This window comes from Dysidea avara, chromosome 10 (assembly GCF_963678975.1).
Source record: "Dysidea avara chromosome 10, odDysAvar1.4, whole genome shotgun sequence".
In the NCBI taxonomy this organism is placed as follows: domain Eukaryota; kingdom Metazoa; phylum Porifera; class Demospongiae; order Dictyoceratida; family Dysideidae; genus Dysidea; species Dysidea avara.
The window spans coordinates 14,836,449-14,856,632 of record NC_089281.1 but is presented as its reverse complement, the minus strand read 5'-3'; the positions used below and the strand labels follow the sequence as shown (position 1 = coordinate 14,856,632).

Sequence of the window (20,184 nt, the reverse complement as noted above, 5' to 3'; positions counted from 1 at the left end):
AACAAATTAATTTTGTATGTCGAAAGAAGATAAACAATGCAGATATCGATGGATCTGATGAAAGTACTATTCCGCTGTACAAGCCAGTTGAACAAACTACTACAAGCAATGACAAACCAACTAAAATGAGACTGGACCAAAGGTTCCTTGAAGTAATTCACAATGGTGAACATCTATACATCAGGAAATTTACTTTAGTTTGGCTTTTACAAGAAAGGGAACGAGTGTCAAGTGATCATCTGTTTAGGGTAAGAGCTAAGCAGCCCTATAATACTAGCACAAAATTGCTATTACCTTCTACAAATATCGATAGCTCTATCCCAATAGTAAACGATGATATCAAATTGGGAGAGTTCTGCGTTTTTTGGATAAGTTGGTAAATGGTATCAGCATAGTTAGAGTAGATCAATTCGCCAAGTACAAAGAGAAGTTGAAGAGAGACAGACAGGTTAAAGAAAATAAAGTCTCTATCCACTCTAACATTGGAGCACTTTGTTCTTGGCTCATATGTGCATCTAGTACCAGTGAGTAACGCACGTTCACTTATACAAATGATCGGCCTGTTGCCTATACACAAATTTCAAAGGCATATATTTGCACATTGTCAGAAGGATGTTTCTCTAAAGTGCAACATACATGCACAGAAGTGAACGGTACCATAATTAATCATCAGTCACATTCCAATCTATACACAACAAGAGAATTAACGATAAATGAAGACACGGCATCTTTTATTCATAACTGCATAAATACAACAATTGGAGCAAGTATCACCAAGCAGAATTACAATAATGAAATTGTAATATTGTCATCAGATGATGGGAGCGACAACATGTCAAATGTTATACCACTTTGGGTAACCCATGATAAACACAAATTAACTATAAAAGATAAACATCTTATTCAGACTGGAAAGCAATTAACAGACACAATCGTTAACTTAGCAAGTGGATTACTCAAGAAGCAATTTCCACACTTTGGAAGTTTTCAGTCAACTTTGTTGCAAAATTCTAAATTGAATTCTCAGCTCAGAAATCCTAAACACACCATTCAGGTTATATATCTTGAAGCAGAGAAGCATTGGGTTACTATTTCCACAATAGGTTGCGATGAGCATACAGTAAATCTTTATGATTCCTCTTTAAGTAATGTTCCATTATCTGTTGAGCAGGCAATTGTAGCTTTGCTGAAGCCGAAATTCCCAGTCACAGTTAAAGTTAAAAATGTTATTAAGCAAGTTGGCTCCCCATGATTTAGCTTACTAAATTCATTTGCTAATCTCATCAACTGCAGTTTGCTGGTTTTGTGGCTATCAATTATGAATATAATAGTTTATGGCTTCAATGAATCTTATTTCGTGGCTTACTTCAGTTTCCACTGTACTAATAATGCTGGTGGCTGGTTTCTTTTAAGGAATTCATGGGTTATATCAGTTTTTGCTCAACTCCATTCAATGCGCTATGTACGCCGCCATCTTGATAAGTAACTAAATGACATCATTTAAAGTATCAGTTGGTATCAGGCATTTATAGCTTTACCGATAGAAGTCTGATTCCAGTATCGGTGCATCACTATTTGATAGTACAGGTCCCACAGAGTTGTGTGGCCAGAGACATGTGGGCATTAGAATTTGGTGTTGGTCACATTTTAAGTAAGCATGTATAATTGTGCATGAAAGTGTGTGTCTTGATTTTAAAAGGAATTCAATTAGACAGCTTACGTAACTGCTGGTTACATCAGATGACTACACTTCAATTCAAACAATTGCATTGTGTTGCCAAGACGATTAGTGTGTGAACATCATTGGCACATATTAATTAGCTACCGCCGAATCTGGGTGTATTTCACCAGACCCTTACTTTTTGTGAAAGGGCGGGTGGCACCAGACTAATTATTGGGAACAGTGTGTGTTGAAAACCCTCTCGTATACAGTGATTGATCATTATCATCCACTATGTCAGTAAACCACTGGACTAGTGATAACAGGTGAACACCACAAGCATAAGAAAATAGTGTACACAATTTGGATATAGTTTATAACTCCACTAAACAGTTTGGTTGTGTACTAACAACCTCAACAATAAGTTTACCGAAGCCATATAACTCACACACTACAGCTCAATTAGCTCACCTTATCCACTGCATGAGACCAACATTCCTAAATTGTGTAATGTTCGTGGATTTCAAATATTTGATTAGAATTTCAATAATATAAATCTTTATCTAGGTGTTAACTAGGCTCACTTCACCTCTATTATTGCAGGAAGCGGAGTAGCTGACAGGACCTCAGGAACCTCGATGGAGGTGCAGGTGTGCTTCGCACAGATAGGTTAATGGAACATCCATCAGTCAGTTATCTAGCTAACTCCAAGCCATCCTGGAAGCCTCAAAGGGTGTGTCTGTCTCATGTGGTTTTTGTAATCAAGAGCAGAAGCAAAAACAACTGATTCTGTATGTGATTCCAGAGTTCAGAATTTAACATTTCTTTCTGAAATAGTGTTTGACAGTCCCATGTCATTTGTGACTCCTAGGGTCGTGATGTTGATGCTGTTTTACCTGATCTGAATACTGCTGACCTTACTACTAGTGCTTGAATCCATTGAATGTAACACAGTCATAACTACCCTGACAGCTAAACACTGGGATATGGGACCTACTGGAAAATGTTCTACAGGTGGACAGTGGAATCTCAAACTTGTATGCCACAATTGAATGCTCTATTAAGAGAAGCTAAAGTAATATTTTTTTCATGCTTTGCAAATGTGTTAAATACATTGTTTAAAGAGATTTTTGTGCAAAACTTCAGTTATTAGGTATCTGAGCTGCAGGTGGTCCTTAGGAGTTCAGAAAACTAGTGATGTGTTTCGATTGTTTATATCAATTATTATAACAAAGGTGAACTACCAGATTTTAAGTCTAGCTAGACGTTTAGTCCACAACATCAGTTTCCAGCACTTGAAAGGACTGTCTATTTTTGTGACAAACACAAGGACGTCACTTGATATCCAGTGGATGGTATTTGCTGTGAGCTGCTACATTTACAAACATGCTCATTATTCCCTGTCTAAGCTTAAAGTCATGGTACACTACTCTTTACCACCACCAGCTCCTTCATGTTAATGTTATGTTCTATTCCACTGCAACTTGTATATCCCATTTTTTACATACTTTGATGGCTAATGCCACATCTGAATTTTAGCTCGTGCATATTTGCATTACACCACCATAACACTGAGCTCTATTGTACTGAATAGTAACTTGATGCTTCTCCACATGGAACCATGATAAAACTCCAAAACCCAGCACAAAGAAACAGCTTCAAGCCATAATTAGTTTGGGTAGACAATACACCTACACAAAACAAAGCGTTACACTCTACTAATGGTTACAATTAATTTTTTAATACGCTGTTCAGAAAAAAGCACTTTAGTGTCCTTGTTAAACCTCCAAAACTGTGAAAAGTCATGAAGCAGTGGGAATTATCTTGTGCTGGGTTAAAACTGACAGTGTGTTTCACTATTTTAGTTCATCGTATACTCATCATAGTAGTTGTACGTTCATTTGAAGTAAGATTTACATATTTACTGAGTACTACTCTGCTATGGTACAAGGAACGGAGTGGTCTGTGCGTTTAAAACAGGTGAGAGAGCATGTTAACGGGATGATAAATCATAACGAGGGTTGTATGTGACATCGCTACAGGTTTAATAGGTACGTTGCCAATCCTTTAATACGTGTAATATCTATGTTATAACACATCCTTTATAGTAAGCTTTACGACAGCTACTTATAAGATGATGATATTATAAGAGGCCGGATGTATCAATGTGCCATATGCTAAAATTTTAACATATGAAATACAGAAATAAACGTAAGGATTGCTGCACCACGTGAAAGACTAGCAAAAAAAGGCTGATGGTGCAATAATAGTGCTGTTTGAGATGGTGAGAGTGCAGATATGTTGATGATGACGATGATGATGACAACCATTGCCAGACTCTATTAAGGTATGCAATAATAAGGTTTGTTGTTTCCATTAATTTATTACACAAGCCACACTGACACATTTGTAGCATTAAGATGAACCCAACAAACTGTTCAACACTGCAATCCTTACATTGCTGCCACAATTGTAGTCCAGTACAAAAGCTCGGCATCTGCTCCTATCTGTAGCATGAAAAGGTAATGTGCATACATCTGTGCATTTTTCAGGTCACTACAGTGTAGATTGCATATGTAAATGTCATCACTTCCTTAAGGTGGAGACTGAGATCCAACTAACTATATACCCTATAAATATTTATTGATTTTTGTATATATAAGACTGTATTGTGGATGAAAGTGTGTGTCTTGACTCCTTGCATAATTATGTGTATTTACTTTTGTAATGCTTCATGTATTATACAGGAGCACAGCACATGAGCCAATAGACAGATGTAGTATGAAACAAAGAATACTTATTGGAGGAACCACAAGTATACTCTCAATACAAGACAATGTTACTTGATTACTTGCTCCTGTATTTAAATGCCATAATATTTTGTTAGCCAAAGAGTTACGAGATATTTAGTATTTACAGAAACACACATTTAACAAGTTGAAACTTTACAATAACACTAAACTGATAATCATACAGTATGGTAGTACTGTATATTAGGGATCATGGAGGTTTGCATTTTCTCATAAAAATATTCACCAGAAACCAGCCTCACAATACCTTCATGGTGCCTTGGCACTATTGGTTAGGTAAAGTGCAATCAGTATGACCCAAAATATTTGTAATAGGTATTTAAAAAATATACTTAGTGGAATTTTCTACTGCCTGACTGACCGATGCCTTCAGACAAATGTTACTTGATAACAGCTAAGACTATGGGCTTGACTTTTCCACTGTTCAACATCGCCCCAGTGTCTTTTGGCATACCGAATTACGTACAATGCATTCTTCATGGACTTACTGTGTCCTTCTTTAAGTCCCATTTATCTTTGCTGACAGCACAAGTCGCAGTAAGGCCGTGTGATGCCTTCCCTACAATTGTAAACAGTAACTGTCTGATAGCAGAAGTCTGTCTTGTAGTTTCTTCATTAGTAACGATGTGCATCGAGCTAAACATAGCTGAAAACAAAGCATAATGGCCATTTTGCCATTTACGTATGTGACAGTAGTAACATCACTACCACTATCTGCTGCATAGTGTAATGTTTATTGTTGAAACTGTAGGAGCACAACATTTATATGGCTTTATTACACTACATCACAATGCATGTGTGCTGGGAGTTCAATATCGTATTAATAGTTGATCAAATAAAAGCCATAGGGCTTATTCAAGGGTGATAGTCTAGACATCGTGTAGTTGATATACTACTATAGCCACATTATGAGGTAGTCAGGTGCCGCCCACTCCTTCAAAACAACTAAGGGTCTGTGAAATTCATTTTAAAAGGAATCCAATTAAACAGCGTACATAACACTTTACACAGATGATTTCCCATCAATTCAAACAAAAGTATTGTGTTGCCAAGGCAATTTGTGTGTGAATGCCATTGGCATGCATTAATTGGCTACCGCTGAATCTGACAGTAGAAGTGATTTAGTATCTGTATTTCAGCAGATCCTTACCTTTTGTGAAGGGGCAGGCAGCGCCAGACTAATTGTGGGGAACATTGTGTTGAAACTGTTCTCCCTCAAATATTCTTTCATACACAGTAACTAGTCATTATCATCCACTAACTCAGCAAACCACTGGACTAGGTGAACGCTACCAGCATAAGAAAATAGTGCATGTCCACAATTTGGATAATGTCTGTAACTTCACTAACAGTTTGGTTGTGTACTAACAACCTTAACAATAAGTTACCGAAGCCATATAATTATTGCACTACAGTATGATAAGCTTACGTTAGTCACTGCATGAATATCTGCTAATTAGGAGTTTCGCCACATCCACACTACTACACTCACAGTATGGTAGTACTGTATATTAGGGATCATGGAGGTTTGCACTTTCTCATAAAAATATTAACCAGAAACCAGCCTCACAATACCTTCATGATGCCTTGGTTAGGTTTAACTCAAAAGTGCTTTCAAATAGCAATAACTGCACCTTGGGTGGACCTCACTGGCTATGGTACTACCAATGCACAAGGCTTTTCAATATGACCTGAAATATTTGCAATAAGTACTGTAGCTACAAAAATTTAAAAAAAAAAACACTTAGTGGAATTTTCTACTGATTGCCTGACTGACTTGTGTCTTCAGACAAACGTTACTTGATAACAGCTAAGCCTATGGGCTTGATTTTTTAAGCTCCAGTGTCTTCATTTCTACTAACTACAGCATCGTATTGAGGTTTTCACCATCATGTGGCTAGCAGGTCATTATAAAGCAGTTGGAGACAGTGCTATATCACTGGACTTTGGTGGGCGCTACATCAGTTAGAGATCATATACTTGGACCTTGATGCATCGACAAAACACAACTGAATGATTGCATTTTAATCCCTACTATAGCCTGCTATGATGTATGGTTAAAGTAGGGATTAAAATGCATTCATTCAGTTGTGTTTTGTCTCAGCGGCTTGTTTCAGTGCTTTTTATTGCTGCAGTCCCTACTCATATGAAAAATTCTTAATTTTTTCTTACATAATAAAACAAATTGCTCTATCCTACAACCTTTACACACTCACACTACAACAAAACAGTAGATACATCAACTCCACTTGATGAGTAATTGGATAACAAGCTCTAATAAACTACTCAGATGGTGACCAAATAAGTAACAATGCTACAATGACCATCTCAACCTTTCATCCTCCACTCCCTCATTAACTCAGGCTGAGGATACTAATGGTAATCATGGTTACCACTAGTGAAGGGTCACCTTTCACTTTCGTCCTCACATGATTAAACTACCCCACTCATAATCTACACAACACATTAAAGCACTCCTTCTACACTAGTTCATCAGTAAAGCCATACAGTTCATTAGGAATGGTTCTAGATGGTTATTATGGGTTATACCAGTTAGCCTGTTAAAATTGAGGAAGATAAATATGCTCTAATAAAACAATCTGAGTATTCTGAAGGAGATTACTTAATGCACAATTTCAAAAGCTTATTTTTGGGACTGTTCTATTAATTATCTTAAGGTGGCATTAAGTCCAGCCACACAAAACAATTTGTTTCAACCCATGCGCTTAATGAGTTATTTTAGGGTAGCCCAAAACTTTGCTAGTGTACAACTTAATCTACACCTAAAAAGCTGTTGTGATAGCCTGTGATGCTTTAGTTTAGCATACAAAAATGACACGCCTTTATTTTACACCTATACAACTCTAAAGTTTCAAGCCAATTTTTTAAATAACTTGGCCAATAAACAATCTAGCACTAAGCCACTTTGGTTCCAACCATTTCTCACTTTGCACATTTTATTGCTAACAGCATGGAGAAAACACACACCTGTGGACTAAAACATTGGCCAACAACTCTGAATCATGAAAATTCGAAGCATACTTTTGTAGAGCAACGCTTAGCCGGTGCCTATACCAAATTTTGATGGTGTGTGGTGCATAATTTTGAAGTTATTTCACAAGAAAGGAGACCGTGTGGCTCGTCAGGGTGCACTCCGTATAACAGTAATCGCATGATGGGAGCTAGTGCTGTTTGCCAGAGTTGTGACAGGCTAAATAGTTTTAAGCATGAATAACGTTAGTTGCATTAACAACAGTAGCTACAGGGCTTATTCTGTTAGTCCACTGAGATGGTTCTCTGTGGTCTACGAATTTCCACATTTGTTCATGCATTACCACAAAAATGCTGTCCAACTGCCCTTAATCGGTTCAGCGCCACCTTAAGATTTTTTAAAACGTCTGAAGTGGTAAGATACAACTGAAAATGTTCCACTCTGAGACATGGCATATAACTAGCTAGTTACAGCCTATGTATAGCCTAGCTGGCTAGCAATGAGTAAACATAAATACATAACATTGTTTCATCTCCTTTTGTCTGGATTCTCCACTGTACCAGAAAGAGTTAATTGTAATAATTTACCATGGTTATGACCTTATATGGGTAAAGCAGCTGCTCTTATACTTACGAGTTGAAAACTAGTCAACAAAGTTTCTAGAACCACCCCTGTAACTCATACACTACATCATACACTACTCACCCTACCACCCTTAGCATTAACATCAGCACCCTCCTCCAGTAATAGGTGGACTATGTCATTATTATCATGTTGTAGTGCCATGTGTAGTGGAGAAGTGGAGAACTGTAGGAACATGATAGTTATATGGTTTCACTACATCACAAACTACTAGTGACATACAACTATCATTGACTGATTTTCATCAATCACATCAGTTACATATTGTTATCATGGTGAAATATAATATCCAGTTATCAACCATAAACCTCACATGATCACACAGTGGGTGTGTACCAATGAACCCATACTGGTGTTATTCCGAGTTGTTGATGATGTCATTGAGTGATCAAGTTACCATGGTTATGCTGACATAATTACCAATTACCCAAGGGGTAGCAATAACAATCATATCACTAAATATCGCTATACAATATGGTTTATTATTGTGAGGTCCAAATTTTTGCGAAGTATCTAAAATAGCATCCAGCATAGATTTCTGCAATTGTGAAATGTGCAAGACACAAACAATTTCTATATGTAATACTACACATCTCTTTGGATACTATGGCAATGTTATAAAATGTTAAGAAAACAGAAAGTTTAGGGAAATTTCAGTCTGCCAGCAGAGAATTTTGCAAAAATTTGGACCCCAGACATATAATAACCCATCATATGGTATGCTCTGTTTGATTTCACTACAAATAAGTAACCCAAATATTCCTACTACTAAACTGAACCTTATTTTATCATAGTTCTGTATAGTACAGACTATACAGATTTGTGTTTTTCAGTCAAAACAATCACCCATCATGATAGCCTTACTCAAAAGTGTATGATTAGTTAGTAAACTATCTGTGTCATTACTATGTGCCATACATGTTATGTTCAGGTTGTACTATAGAGATAATTACATAATTTCATGTAATGATAAAATGGTACTAAGGCCTTGAAAAGTAGGCCAATAAAACGAATAAGAGTGATAAGTTGTAACAGTTTTTGTTCTTGTACAAAATTCCTTTAGTAAGGATTTACAGAGTTTTCTAAAGCTGGTGAGAGCTATAGAAAATTGGTTGTCATACACTCTGCACATGGTTACTGGTTACTCATACATGACCACTACAATCAGAATGACAGTCTTTGCCAAACCACATTACTAAAACTATGTATCTGAAAATGTGTGTAATTGTTCATAACATGTATGTCATAAAAACACTATCACAAGCAAACTACTTCATCTGGAATAAAACTATAATGTGACTAGTAACAACCAACCCCTCCCTCATTGAAGGTCATAGCTAGCAACATAAGCACAACCCGGAGATTACAGACACGTTACACATAATTACACAGATAGTTTACAGATTTTAGAATAAGATCCATTACTCTACTAAACACAAACTATGCTAATGTAACACAGTGTTGCACTGATATGTATTGTAGAGTATTCTGATTGTTGGTATTCTCAAACCAATAAATGTAGTTTGTCTGATGTGGGAAAGCACACCCTTCAACTTTGATCATAAAGGACCAATGTGGCATGTTTGTAGCAGCAGTAGTACTACAATAATAGCTGACAACACAATTCAGCAGCAGCAGCAATGTTGCACTGTAGGAAAATAAACATATTTAGGAATATACAGTATTTCTAAATGAGTTTATCTGCTGCTTTTTGCTTCATGGTAGCAATCCAATACCAATACACAAACAATACAGCCCATATTAGGAGCTATCTGATAACTGATCCAATTATCAGTACAACACTAGTAGACAAATTGAACAGTCACTAATACTGTTGAGGTGTTAATGATTTTGCAAATATAAAATTGCAAAAGTTTATGTACTCCATTGCAAGTGCAAATCTCCATAACAGTAATATATGTGACAATTTAATATACCGAATACCCTGAAATTTTTTGTGGTATGCACATTTCACGGTTATGCAGTTTGTCAGGATTTTTACGCTTTTAAGTTCACAGATGTCTTTTAGCCCAGGATTTTCATGTTTTAAGTTTCACATACAGATCATGGATCACCGTTGCTCGATTCAAAGATTTTCACACAGCCACTGGGTTGATTTCTACTTCAAGTGTCATACAAAATTGTAAAGCGTGTCTAAACCAAGTAGCACAGTAGGGCAATCACTGTGTAAAGCATAGTCTAGTCTTGCAGTAGGCCAGCTTCTTTTGCAAGCCACCACTTTAATATCGGGAATGTGTGATATTTTAAGCATATGTGCAACCAAGCTAATTTATTAGAAGGGTGAGTTAAAGTTAGTAGGTATGTAAAAAGCCACATGAAACGTATCTTGCTGTCTATAAACTGGGAATAATGATCAAGACAATAAATGTGAGAGGTGATTATCAATGTGACTGATATAGCGCAAACATCCTTGTACAGCAGATGTGATATCTCAAGACTACATGTTGCAGTTACCATGGGTGTACGGTAGTATGTACAAGTTGAGCTGAGCACTGAGAAACATTTTTTGGCTATCATGCACCTTTGATTTAACATCCTTTTAACATACACTCTTACGGCCTTTTATTTTATTTGACATGTCCTATCCAACCCACCTCTACGTATATCTTACACACACACGCACGCACGCACGCACGCATGCACACAAATACAACAAAGCCTAGCAGGAAGTAAGAGACCCTATCTATGAAGGTTAGTTTACCAATGTACAGGTTACAAACCACATCAAATCATGTCACTCACTGTACATGACTTGCATTTGATGTACACACAGTAATGACAAAAATCAAAAAAGAGTTTGGCTAGTGAGACTAAGTATTGGTACCCTTACAGTAGCCACATGACTTCTGTCCACCAGCATACAACAGTGATAAGTGGGTGATGGACTGAAGCGGTATTAAAGAATAAAGCACTTTGCTAAAATTTGCTGGTAGTTGAGCTGTCAAGTAGCTAAAAGATCAATAACTACCAACAGAACTATAGATGTAAGAATAGATGTAAGTGGATTTTTTTCAAGGGGAATAACATTTCAATTGGTGACAGCAGAGATGTCAAGAGCACACATGTGTGCAATACAAGTGTGCAATACAAGAAAGGAACGCAGCAGATACCATATAGAGGGAAACTTTGGCAGGGGAAACTTTGGCGAATTTGGCGATTCGCTACAAATTCGCCGAAGTTTAACCCGCCAATTGCTCGTAGCGCCTGAGATTAGCATCTTCATAGCTACAGATTGAGCTTGAACTGGCCATACCGTAAAGTCTGGTTGTTAAGCGCATACGCTTAATAAATGTTTGACGAAAAAATTTAAATTAACATATACTTGTTAAGCGCATGCGCCTAATAAACATTTTATGATGGATTTGTTCCTCTTGTGGTGGTATGGTTTGCAGTTGCTTCGCAGTTTGGCTCAGTTTGTGTTCAAATCCTTCGTGAATAGCATGAATTTATAGTTTAGATGACACCGTTACTTTCGTGGAAGGTACGCTATTAGGCCATATCGATGGCCACACCTCCATATATCGCACTAAATTTCGTGCCTTGCACTGTTAGCGAACCCTTAGCATTTCTTCTCTTGTACAGCTGCAACTAGCGCTGGATTTTCGTGTTCATCCATACATGCGCTTATCAACCATGGTTAAGTACCAGAACCGAGTGTGCGCTTAACAAACAATATGCGCTTAATAAGTACATGTGCTTAACAACCAGACTCTACGGTAGTTTATTTCGCCAAATGTGATTTAGTTTGCTATTCACCAAAGTTTACCCCCCACCAAAGTTTCCCTCTATACGGTAGTACATTTTATAGCTTCCCATAGGAAACAATATTGTCAGACATTTTTGAATGAAAAGATTCTAGCGGGTCAAGCAGTACTACAAATGACTCAATTTCAAGAACTTGTGTAATTCCATCCTAATTGAGTTATTCACTAGTTTAGAGGGCAACGCGTACACACTATACCGCTATTAGCAAATATGCTAAATGATGGAAGATGGTGGTCACTATTATAGGTGAAGTAGAAAAACCACATTTCCACAAAAATTACACATTTATCACACTACACAATATCACTCACTTTAGTATATTTCTCTTTAACACTAGCATAATTCACATCAACTCCATGAGTTATTATTTCTTTTAGTGTAGTGACATCATTATCCTCCACTGCTTGTTGGATCTTGTGACACTCCTCCTGTAGTAACATCACAGATCATGTGAGCTATTGCTTTTACAGGCTACGCCTTTAATGACATCATTACTACTTTACTATCAATACAGCCATTTTTTGGCTATCATGCACCTTTGATATAACATCCTTTTAACATTTTGCAGTTGTTGACTACACTCTTACAGCCTTTTATTTTATTTGACATGTCCTATCCAACCCACCTCTACGTATATCACACACACACACACACGCACACACGCAGGCATGCACACACACAAATACAACAAAGCCTAGCAGGAAGTAAGAGACCCTATCTATGAAGGTTAGTTTACCAATGTACAGGTTACAAACCACATCAAATCATGTCACTCACTGTACATGACTTGCCTTTGATGTACACACAAGTGTAATGACAAAAAAAAAGAGTTTGGCTAGCGAGACTAAGTATTGGTACCCTTACAGTAGCCACATGACTTTTGTCCACCAGCATACAACAGTGATAAGTGGGTGAGGGACTGAAGCTGTATTAAAGAATAAAGCACTTTGCTAAAATTTGCTGGTAGTTGAACTGTCAAGTAGCTAAAAGATCAATAACTACCAACAGAACTATAGATGTAAGAATAGGTGTTTGGTTGTACTGTGACAGTCTCCATTTTCTTGATGGACCCAAGTCTGCTGTCATAATTCCTTTTCTTATATAGGATGTCCAACAGTACTTGAACTATTACTAGACTAGCTATTTATTATTTGTTTGAATACTCTATTTGAGTATTTGGTTGCAAAATCATATGATAGATACTAGAATTGGAAATGCAGTGTATTTTGCAGCTATGTCTTAAAATTACATGGGTTGACAAAGCGTAAATGTTGTTTGGGTCCCAGGAATAAAGACGATGAGATCTGCGATGAGTTGGAATATCACACAACTGTTGACAGTAAGTCTGTAAGTTCCCACGATGTTCTCCAGCTAATAAACGGCAAACTAATCTATGAGCAATCACTATAGATCATTAGGCATGTCCCCCAATTGTTATTGGCCCAGCTAGATCGTAAAGGAGCATGTTATTGATCCAGCTAGTTTGTGAAAGGTCCTATCATGCAGGTGCAGTGTCTACCAACTGTCTACTAGTAATATACCTCTTAAAGCAGCACAAGTGTTTTAAACAAATTTGTGGTGTTTACATATGGAAAGTGTCAATACAGAAAAACTGATGCTTTGATTTGGTTTCCTAGTGTGAAAAAGACGACCAGCATTGAAGATAAAAAGACAGGCAAGAAGCAGAAGGCAAACGCTTGTCAGAACCTCAGAAGGCACTTGTATATGTGTGTCAATTAAGTCTACTCTTTCAGGTGGCAGAAGTGATATTATATACTTGTAGTGACTTAGACATTAATAGGAAGTCAAAAGTACAATTGTCATCCGTCTTAGTCTATACGACCCCACAAAGTAATTGATGTATACTTGCGATGCGTCACATAAACTTGAAAACGAAGGGTTAGCCATATTGTGTTTGGTGTAAAACGTTTCCATCAATATATATATTATTTGTATGATTTAGTGAAAACAAGGCAGTACCACCTGGCCATGCAAGACTAAAGTCGCACATATATAGTCGAGACTACTATGACCATCACTGCATCACAGATCTAGAGCTAACAACGTTGTTTAAGATCCTACATAACTTAGTTGAATTATGTTACATTACTCATAATATCAGTACTACTAAAAGCAAGAATTCATAATGAACTCTTTCAAAGTCATGAATATAAACTGTTTATTCAAAATTTAAAAATATAGGATATGCACTAACTTTATGACCGAAAACATTCTAATAAAACCGTGATGTTTTCTTACGTCACAATGGTGAACGAATCTATTGTAAATATGCATAGAAAATGCGAACTACAAAAAGTAGACCAGTTACGAGAGTTCTTTTATGTGTATATGTGTGTAACAGAATAACTGAAAGAAGGAGCCCATACGTAGTTCATGTGGCAGTTATAGTCCAAGCTGCATTTGCCACCAGCACTTTTGTATGGAATTTATAATAGTCATTCACCATCAAAAATTCTTGGGCACACCACTAATCTTAAAGATGGTATTGCTATGCCATTGAACGTCACAGTGGTCCCTAACATTACTGGGAAGATAAACCGTGTCCCTCTGAAAGAGGAAGACATAGAATTCTTAAAAAGAGAACTTGTTGATGGGAAGCTAGCTGATTCTTTACCATGTCATGCAGAGTCATCTAGCATTGAAGTACTCATTGGTAATGACTACTACTTTGATTTGTTAGAGCCAAGGAAGATGGATTTAGGTGGTGGTCTGTACTTGTTTCACTCTAAGCTTGGTTGGATCCATGGTGGGAGAGTTGAACTACCGGCTGTTAACAATGATGAATCTAGTTTACTAGTTAGCACTGTTGGATCGGCATCAAGCCTACTGCTCATATGCTGACAAGCGTAGATCCTTTCCTCTCCTCTAAGCCCTCCCTGGAAGATTTCTGGAACCTGGAGTCAATAGGTATTACTGACTGGCCATCAAAAAATGATGAAATTGCTATTGAAAACTTTACTAGGACTGCAATGTTTGTTTATCTCCCGGGAGGTACTTGGTCACTTGGCCATGGAGCAAGAGTACTCCAGACCTGCTACAGAACTATCAGCTGGCAGTTGGACAACTGAGATCAACAGTGAAGAAATTGATCAAGACCCCTGAGCTTTTCAAACAGTAAAATGGGATAATACAAGACCAACAGAATCGTGGCATTATCGAGAACATCAACTGAAGGCTTGATCAAACACTATATCCCCCACCACCCAGTGATTACTCCAGCAAAGAACATTACGAAGGTGAGGATAGTTTACGATGCTTCTGCAATAACTAAGAAAGATAACAAGATTCTAAATGAGTGTTTGTACAGGGGGCCTGTAATATTGCCTAGTTTGTATGGACTGTTGATCAGATTCACACTTTCCCCAATTGGTGTGGTTGGAGATATCGAGAAGGCCTTTCTGAATGTGAGGCTTCAGGTGCAAGACAGAGATGCCACAAGATTTCTTTGGCTATAAGATTCTATAAGGACAGATATAGAAAACAATTTACAGACACAGCTGAGTTTAGATCCAATATTTAATGGTTTTGTCAATAACTAGTCTGCAATGCATGCAATTTTTAAACCATGTGAAACTTGGTGGGCTAGTGTACTAATAGCATCATACACTGTAGTAAGTAGAATAGGGCAGAGTTGTTATAGCCAGCAGTATAGCTAGGTGGTTGATAACTAGTGCAATTGAAAATATATGGCTGGTCAATAACAGGTGCCAGTGGTTGATAAACAGTGGTCTAACGCACAGAGCTTGTCAGTGAAATAGCCCATGTGACTCAGACCAAGCTTACAATAAATAGTTCAAGGAGAGGAGGGGAATAGGATGCACAATCAGGGAGTCATGATGCGAAGAACCAAACTTGGTAGATAATTGGCCACTTATGCTATAGGCTATCTGTTACTAGTTAGCTATATAAAGCCTTTTAAATGCTAATGATTGCATTTCTACCACCTTTTTTGTGTAAGAGACGTTTGCTGTGCTGATATAGCTAAACCAGCCTTCTCAACATCAAAATACCAGTGCACGTGATTGACAACAGCTATAGGGTCATTCCATGTCAAATCAACAAGGAATTTAGGGTGACCTCTCGGATTTTGATGAAACTTGGTGTGTTTGTACTACCTATGGTGCTTATCACTCATGCAAATTTTTAGCTCCATACATTCCATAGTTTCTGATTTATGACCACAAATATTTTGAATATTTCATGAAAATTTGGTCCATCTCTTGTTACAAAATCAACTGCAACTTTGTACTGTGTAAATATTTTTAAACACACTTTTCAGTGATGGAAGACTGTTGATTGACCTTTCCAGTGATCCCTAAATTATGGGATATCTACTTAATTATGGTTCAAAAGTACTTCATTGAAAACTTTAATCCCTTATATTTTGAAAAATGCTGCTTGAAATTTTTCGAATTCTTTTGTGAATAATGATTGGGTCATAGTCTATGTTTGATAAAATTTTTGTAGTGGGACCGCAATGGGCTCAAGAGATATAATGAATTATGTTGTGGTATGCAGTGGAATTTGCAGTCTATTATTGCTGTATTGGAATGTACACCTCCAATAACCACTTACAACAAGGCCATGCCAAGTTTGTCTTACAGAGTGAAGGTGTCTAGGTACACTGCAACCTGTATTAATAACCACCTGTATTGAAAGACCATCTATAAGCTGTAGCTAATTTATACTTTAATTGGATATTAATGTATAGCACCAAAGCATCAACCCTTTCTAGCAAATCCAAAAATGGTCCTTATTAGACAGGTTGACTATAAATGAGATTATCATGCGTCCATAAACACATTAATGTTGTACCATCTCTTCAGTTACACCTTATTTATTAAGTAAAATCTTGTCGTAGTGCACTCACATACATATCCCCACTCTACACTATTCAAGTTACGTACATGGCTGCATAGGTACAATAGACCTCCTCAAAAAGGATACCTGGGCACCTTAATAGCCTCATGATCTTACTTTATAATTGTACGTACATTTTGGGCCCCAAGACAAGTCTGTGGTTTCTCAAAAATGAACACTTCATCAATGGTCCAGGGAATAGAATAGTTACACTATATACAGTAGATGCATTACTTGTACCAAGAGTTTTTATATTATTAACACTTGCTTGCACCTCAATATGTGATTTATAGTACTGTAATTACTAAAATGGTTTTTCAAAGTATTTTGGGTTGACGCTTTGAAGATCAGTACAGGCAAATGTTAAGTATGTGGTCAGCATGTTAAGTATGTGGTCAGCATGTCCTATGTGAGTATGTGCATGAGTTTATAACTTGATCTTCAAAGTGGTCATGAATGTAAAGTGATGTAGTAATTAATTTCACATATTGAGGTACAATTAATGCATGTATGGTAAAACCCCTCCATTGCTAGGAACATAATAAAGTGCTCATATTACAGAAGCCACAGACGCATCTTGGTCTAAATGTATGTGCACCACTAGAGTGGGAGTCCAGTGTATAAACAGGTGTCCTGGTTATCAAGATATCCAGGTATCCCTTCTGAGGAGTTCTGTTGTATGTATCTATGTAGCCACATACGCAACTTAAATCTACTACAGTGGTATTCAACTTAATAAAGAAGGTATTTGTGAAGAGATAGTACATTTACATGATGTTCATGGACACATGGTGGTCAGATCAGTAATTTATAGTCAACCTGTCTAATAAGGACCATTTTTGGATTTGCTAGAAAGGGTTGATGCTTTGGTGCTATACATTAATGAAGTATAACTTAACTGCAGCACATAGATGGCCTTTCAATACAGGTGGTCACTAATACAGATTGCAATGCACCTAGACACCTTCACTCTGTAAGACAAACTTGGCATGGCCTTGTTGCGAGTGGTTATTGGAGGTGTACACTCCAATACAGCAATAATAGATGGCAATTTCCACTGCATACCACAACATAATTCATTATATCTCTTGAGCCCATTGTGGTCCCACCACAAAAATTTTATCAAACATAGACTATGACCCAATCATTATTCACAAAAGAATTCGAAAAATTTCAAGCAGCATTTTTCAAAATATAAGGGATTAAAGTTTTCAATGAAGTATTTTTGAGCCATAATTAAGTAGATATCCCATAATTTAGGGATCACTGGAAAGGTCAATCAACAGTCTTCCATCACTGAAAATTGTGTTTACAAATATTTACACAGTACAAGGTTGCAATTGATTTTGCAACAAGAGATGGACCAAATTTTCATGAAATATTCAAAATATTTGTGGTCATAAATCAGAAACTATGGAATGTATGGAGCTAAAAATTTGCATGAGTGATAAGCACCATAGGTAGTACAAACACACCAAGTTTCGTCAAAATCCAAGAGGTGACCCTAAATTCCTTGTTGATTTGACACGGAATGACCCTATAATGAAATTTTAGGTGGGGATGAAAAGCATTCTGGGCAGTGATAAGAAACAATAAGCTAATCAAATTTGCCTGGCCCAATAATACAAAGTTGTTGACTTCCATATACAGTTTTTATGGGTTTTATATGTAGGGTTCTTTGTGCATACAAAAACATTTTAGGCCAGATTATAGTTTCACATTCCATTGACTTCAAACATGCATGTGGGCGAGCAGTTTATTATTCTAATTTTCAAATTTATAATCTACACTACAGCTATAAGAGGTAACAGAGTACAAGTAGAAGGAAAATGGGAAAAGTAGTGAAACAAGGGAATAGCTAAAAGTGGTGAAACAAAGAAGGTTGCCTATGCCTGCAGATATACTATACTAGTGGACATTCTACAACCATTAGAAATTAAACGCCCACTAGTATATCTGCAGGTATAGGAAATCTTCCTTGTTTCAACACTTTTTAACCACTATTCCCTTGTTTCACTACTTTTTTTCTTTGATCCTTAATTCAACTTAAAATTCCTAATTTTTCCTTCTACTTGCTTGGCTACTTTGATAAATTAACCAACGCATGCCACAATAAAAGAGAGAATGACCATAAAAGTAATTTTGAGTCAGAAAGCGTGTCCCAACAATCAACAGAAAGGGAAGTGGCTATTATACTTTATTTTCAGCTATGCTGCACCCGTTACACAGCATTACAAACGAAGAACAGTACAAGAAATATCTCTGCAATCAATCCAGTTGCTAAGGAAAATACAGGCGAATAGGGATGATAAGCATAACAGCCAACACAGCCACAGGGAAGTTGCATCGCACTGTTACAGATCGACAGCTTGCATTGTCAGCGAAAAGAACTGGAACACAAAGGAGGACAAAGGCAAGTCCACCATGCATGTATTGTACGTACTGCAGTTGGCATAAGGCACAACTCTGGATGAAGCAATGTCAAACAGAAAAGCAAAATCAAGCCCATAGACTTATCCATTGATATGCTTGGCTGGAGGTATAAGTCAGTTAGTTTTATAGTCCGTTAGTCAGTCATTCAGCATAAAGTTTAAAATTCCATAGAAACATTGTGGAAGGGTTTGGGCTTGTAACCAATGCTGCCAAGCTGTCATGAAGGAAGGCTGGTGTTAGGGTGATGTTTTTGGCTGAAAAAGCCCAGTTCTTCATGATCCCTAATATGTACTGTATGATAAACAGTAAACCTTGAGCACATATACAGTAAAAGCTTGATGGGTTATGATCCTAAAAATAGTACCTAATAATCAATCAATCAATTAGCAATCAACCTGAGTGCAACTGCTAGATAATCACGTGATAAATAAAGTTGACAACACAGAATCTACGTGTGGGAGGGAAATAACTCCACTTGTAGTGGCTTTACCATAGATTTATATCTCTGCGCTGTGCCGTATTCCAAAGCGCTTTGAGTAAACTGGTATTTTTTGCTTCATTAGCTGCTCTGATACGTTCTACACACAGTCACATACCTCAGTAGGAATTCTCTTCTCTCCTTCCGCCTGTTCTGCCCGAGGTTCTGCCATGGTATCCTGAGGCAGCTGAGGGGATCCCAAGGGGGATCCGCCCTCCCGGTGATCACGTACACTACAACTGAGGCAGCTGAGGGGATCCGCCCTCCCGGTGATCACGTGAACTACAAACATGGGCGCGCTAGGTAACGTTTACTGTAATATTTTCGCGAGTTTTTTTTTCGAGACATGACTGCTGAGAAGGACGAGATTCAAAAGTAGATCAAGCAGAGAACTCGTGTTCCTTGGTGAGCTTTTTTCATCAAAAATATATATATGGAGAAAACAGTGTGCCGGGTGAGATTATATAATTTTTTCGAGTCGATTTTTTTGTTTTTAAATGTG

The 20,184-nt window shown here is 37.3% G+C and overlaps 2 protein-coding genes and 1 non-coding gene across 13 annotated transcripts in view; 1 reads left to right on the top strand and 2 right to left on the bottom strand.

The window, feature by feature from the left end:
* Positions 1-19,964, bottom strand: part of LOC136268185 (uncharacterized) — a gene marked incomplete in the record, with an annotated part of 163,046 nt that extends 143,082 nt beyond the window's left edge. Inside the window, 3 exon segments of the mRNA XM_066063444.1 lie at positions 8,168-8,269; positions 12,202-12,318; positions 19,801-19,964. Coding sequence (XP_065919516.1) covers positions 8,168-8,269; positions 12,202-12,318; positions 19,801-19,854 — 273 coding nt within the window.
* The window catches only part of LOC136268196 (CLIP-associating protein 2-like), a 161,743-nt gene that overhangs the window by 129,898 nt on the left and 11,661 nt on the right, over positions 1-20,184 (top strand). For 8 of the 11 annotated variants that reach the window (XM_066063472.1, XM_066063477.1, XM_066063475.1 and 5 more), the window contains exon 1: positions 19,990-20,136. The exons of 2 other annotated variants lie outside the window; for them this stretch is intronic. The gene's annotated coding sequence lies outside the window, so the exon portion shown is untranslated. Of the gene's footprint in view, positions 1-19,987; positions 20,137-20,184 lie in introns of those variants that run through there. One more of the 11 variants, XM_066063468.1, reaches the window with a different exon arrangement.
* LOC136237383 (U4 spliceosomal RNA) lies at positions 6,009-6,149 on the bottom strand. The gene has a single exon (XR_010692448.1). It is a non-coding gene; the product is annotated as a U4 spliceosomal RNA (small nuclear RNA).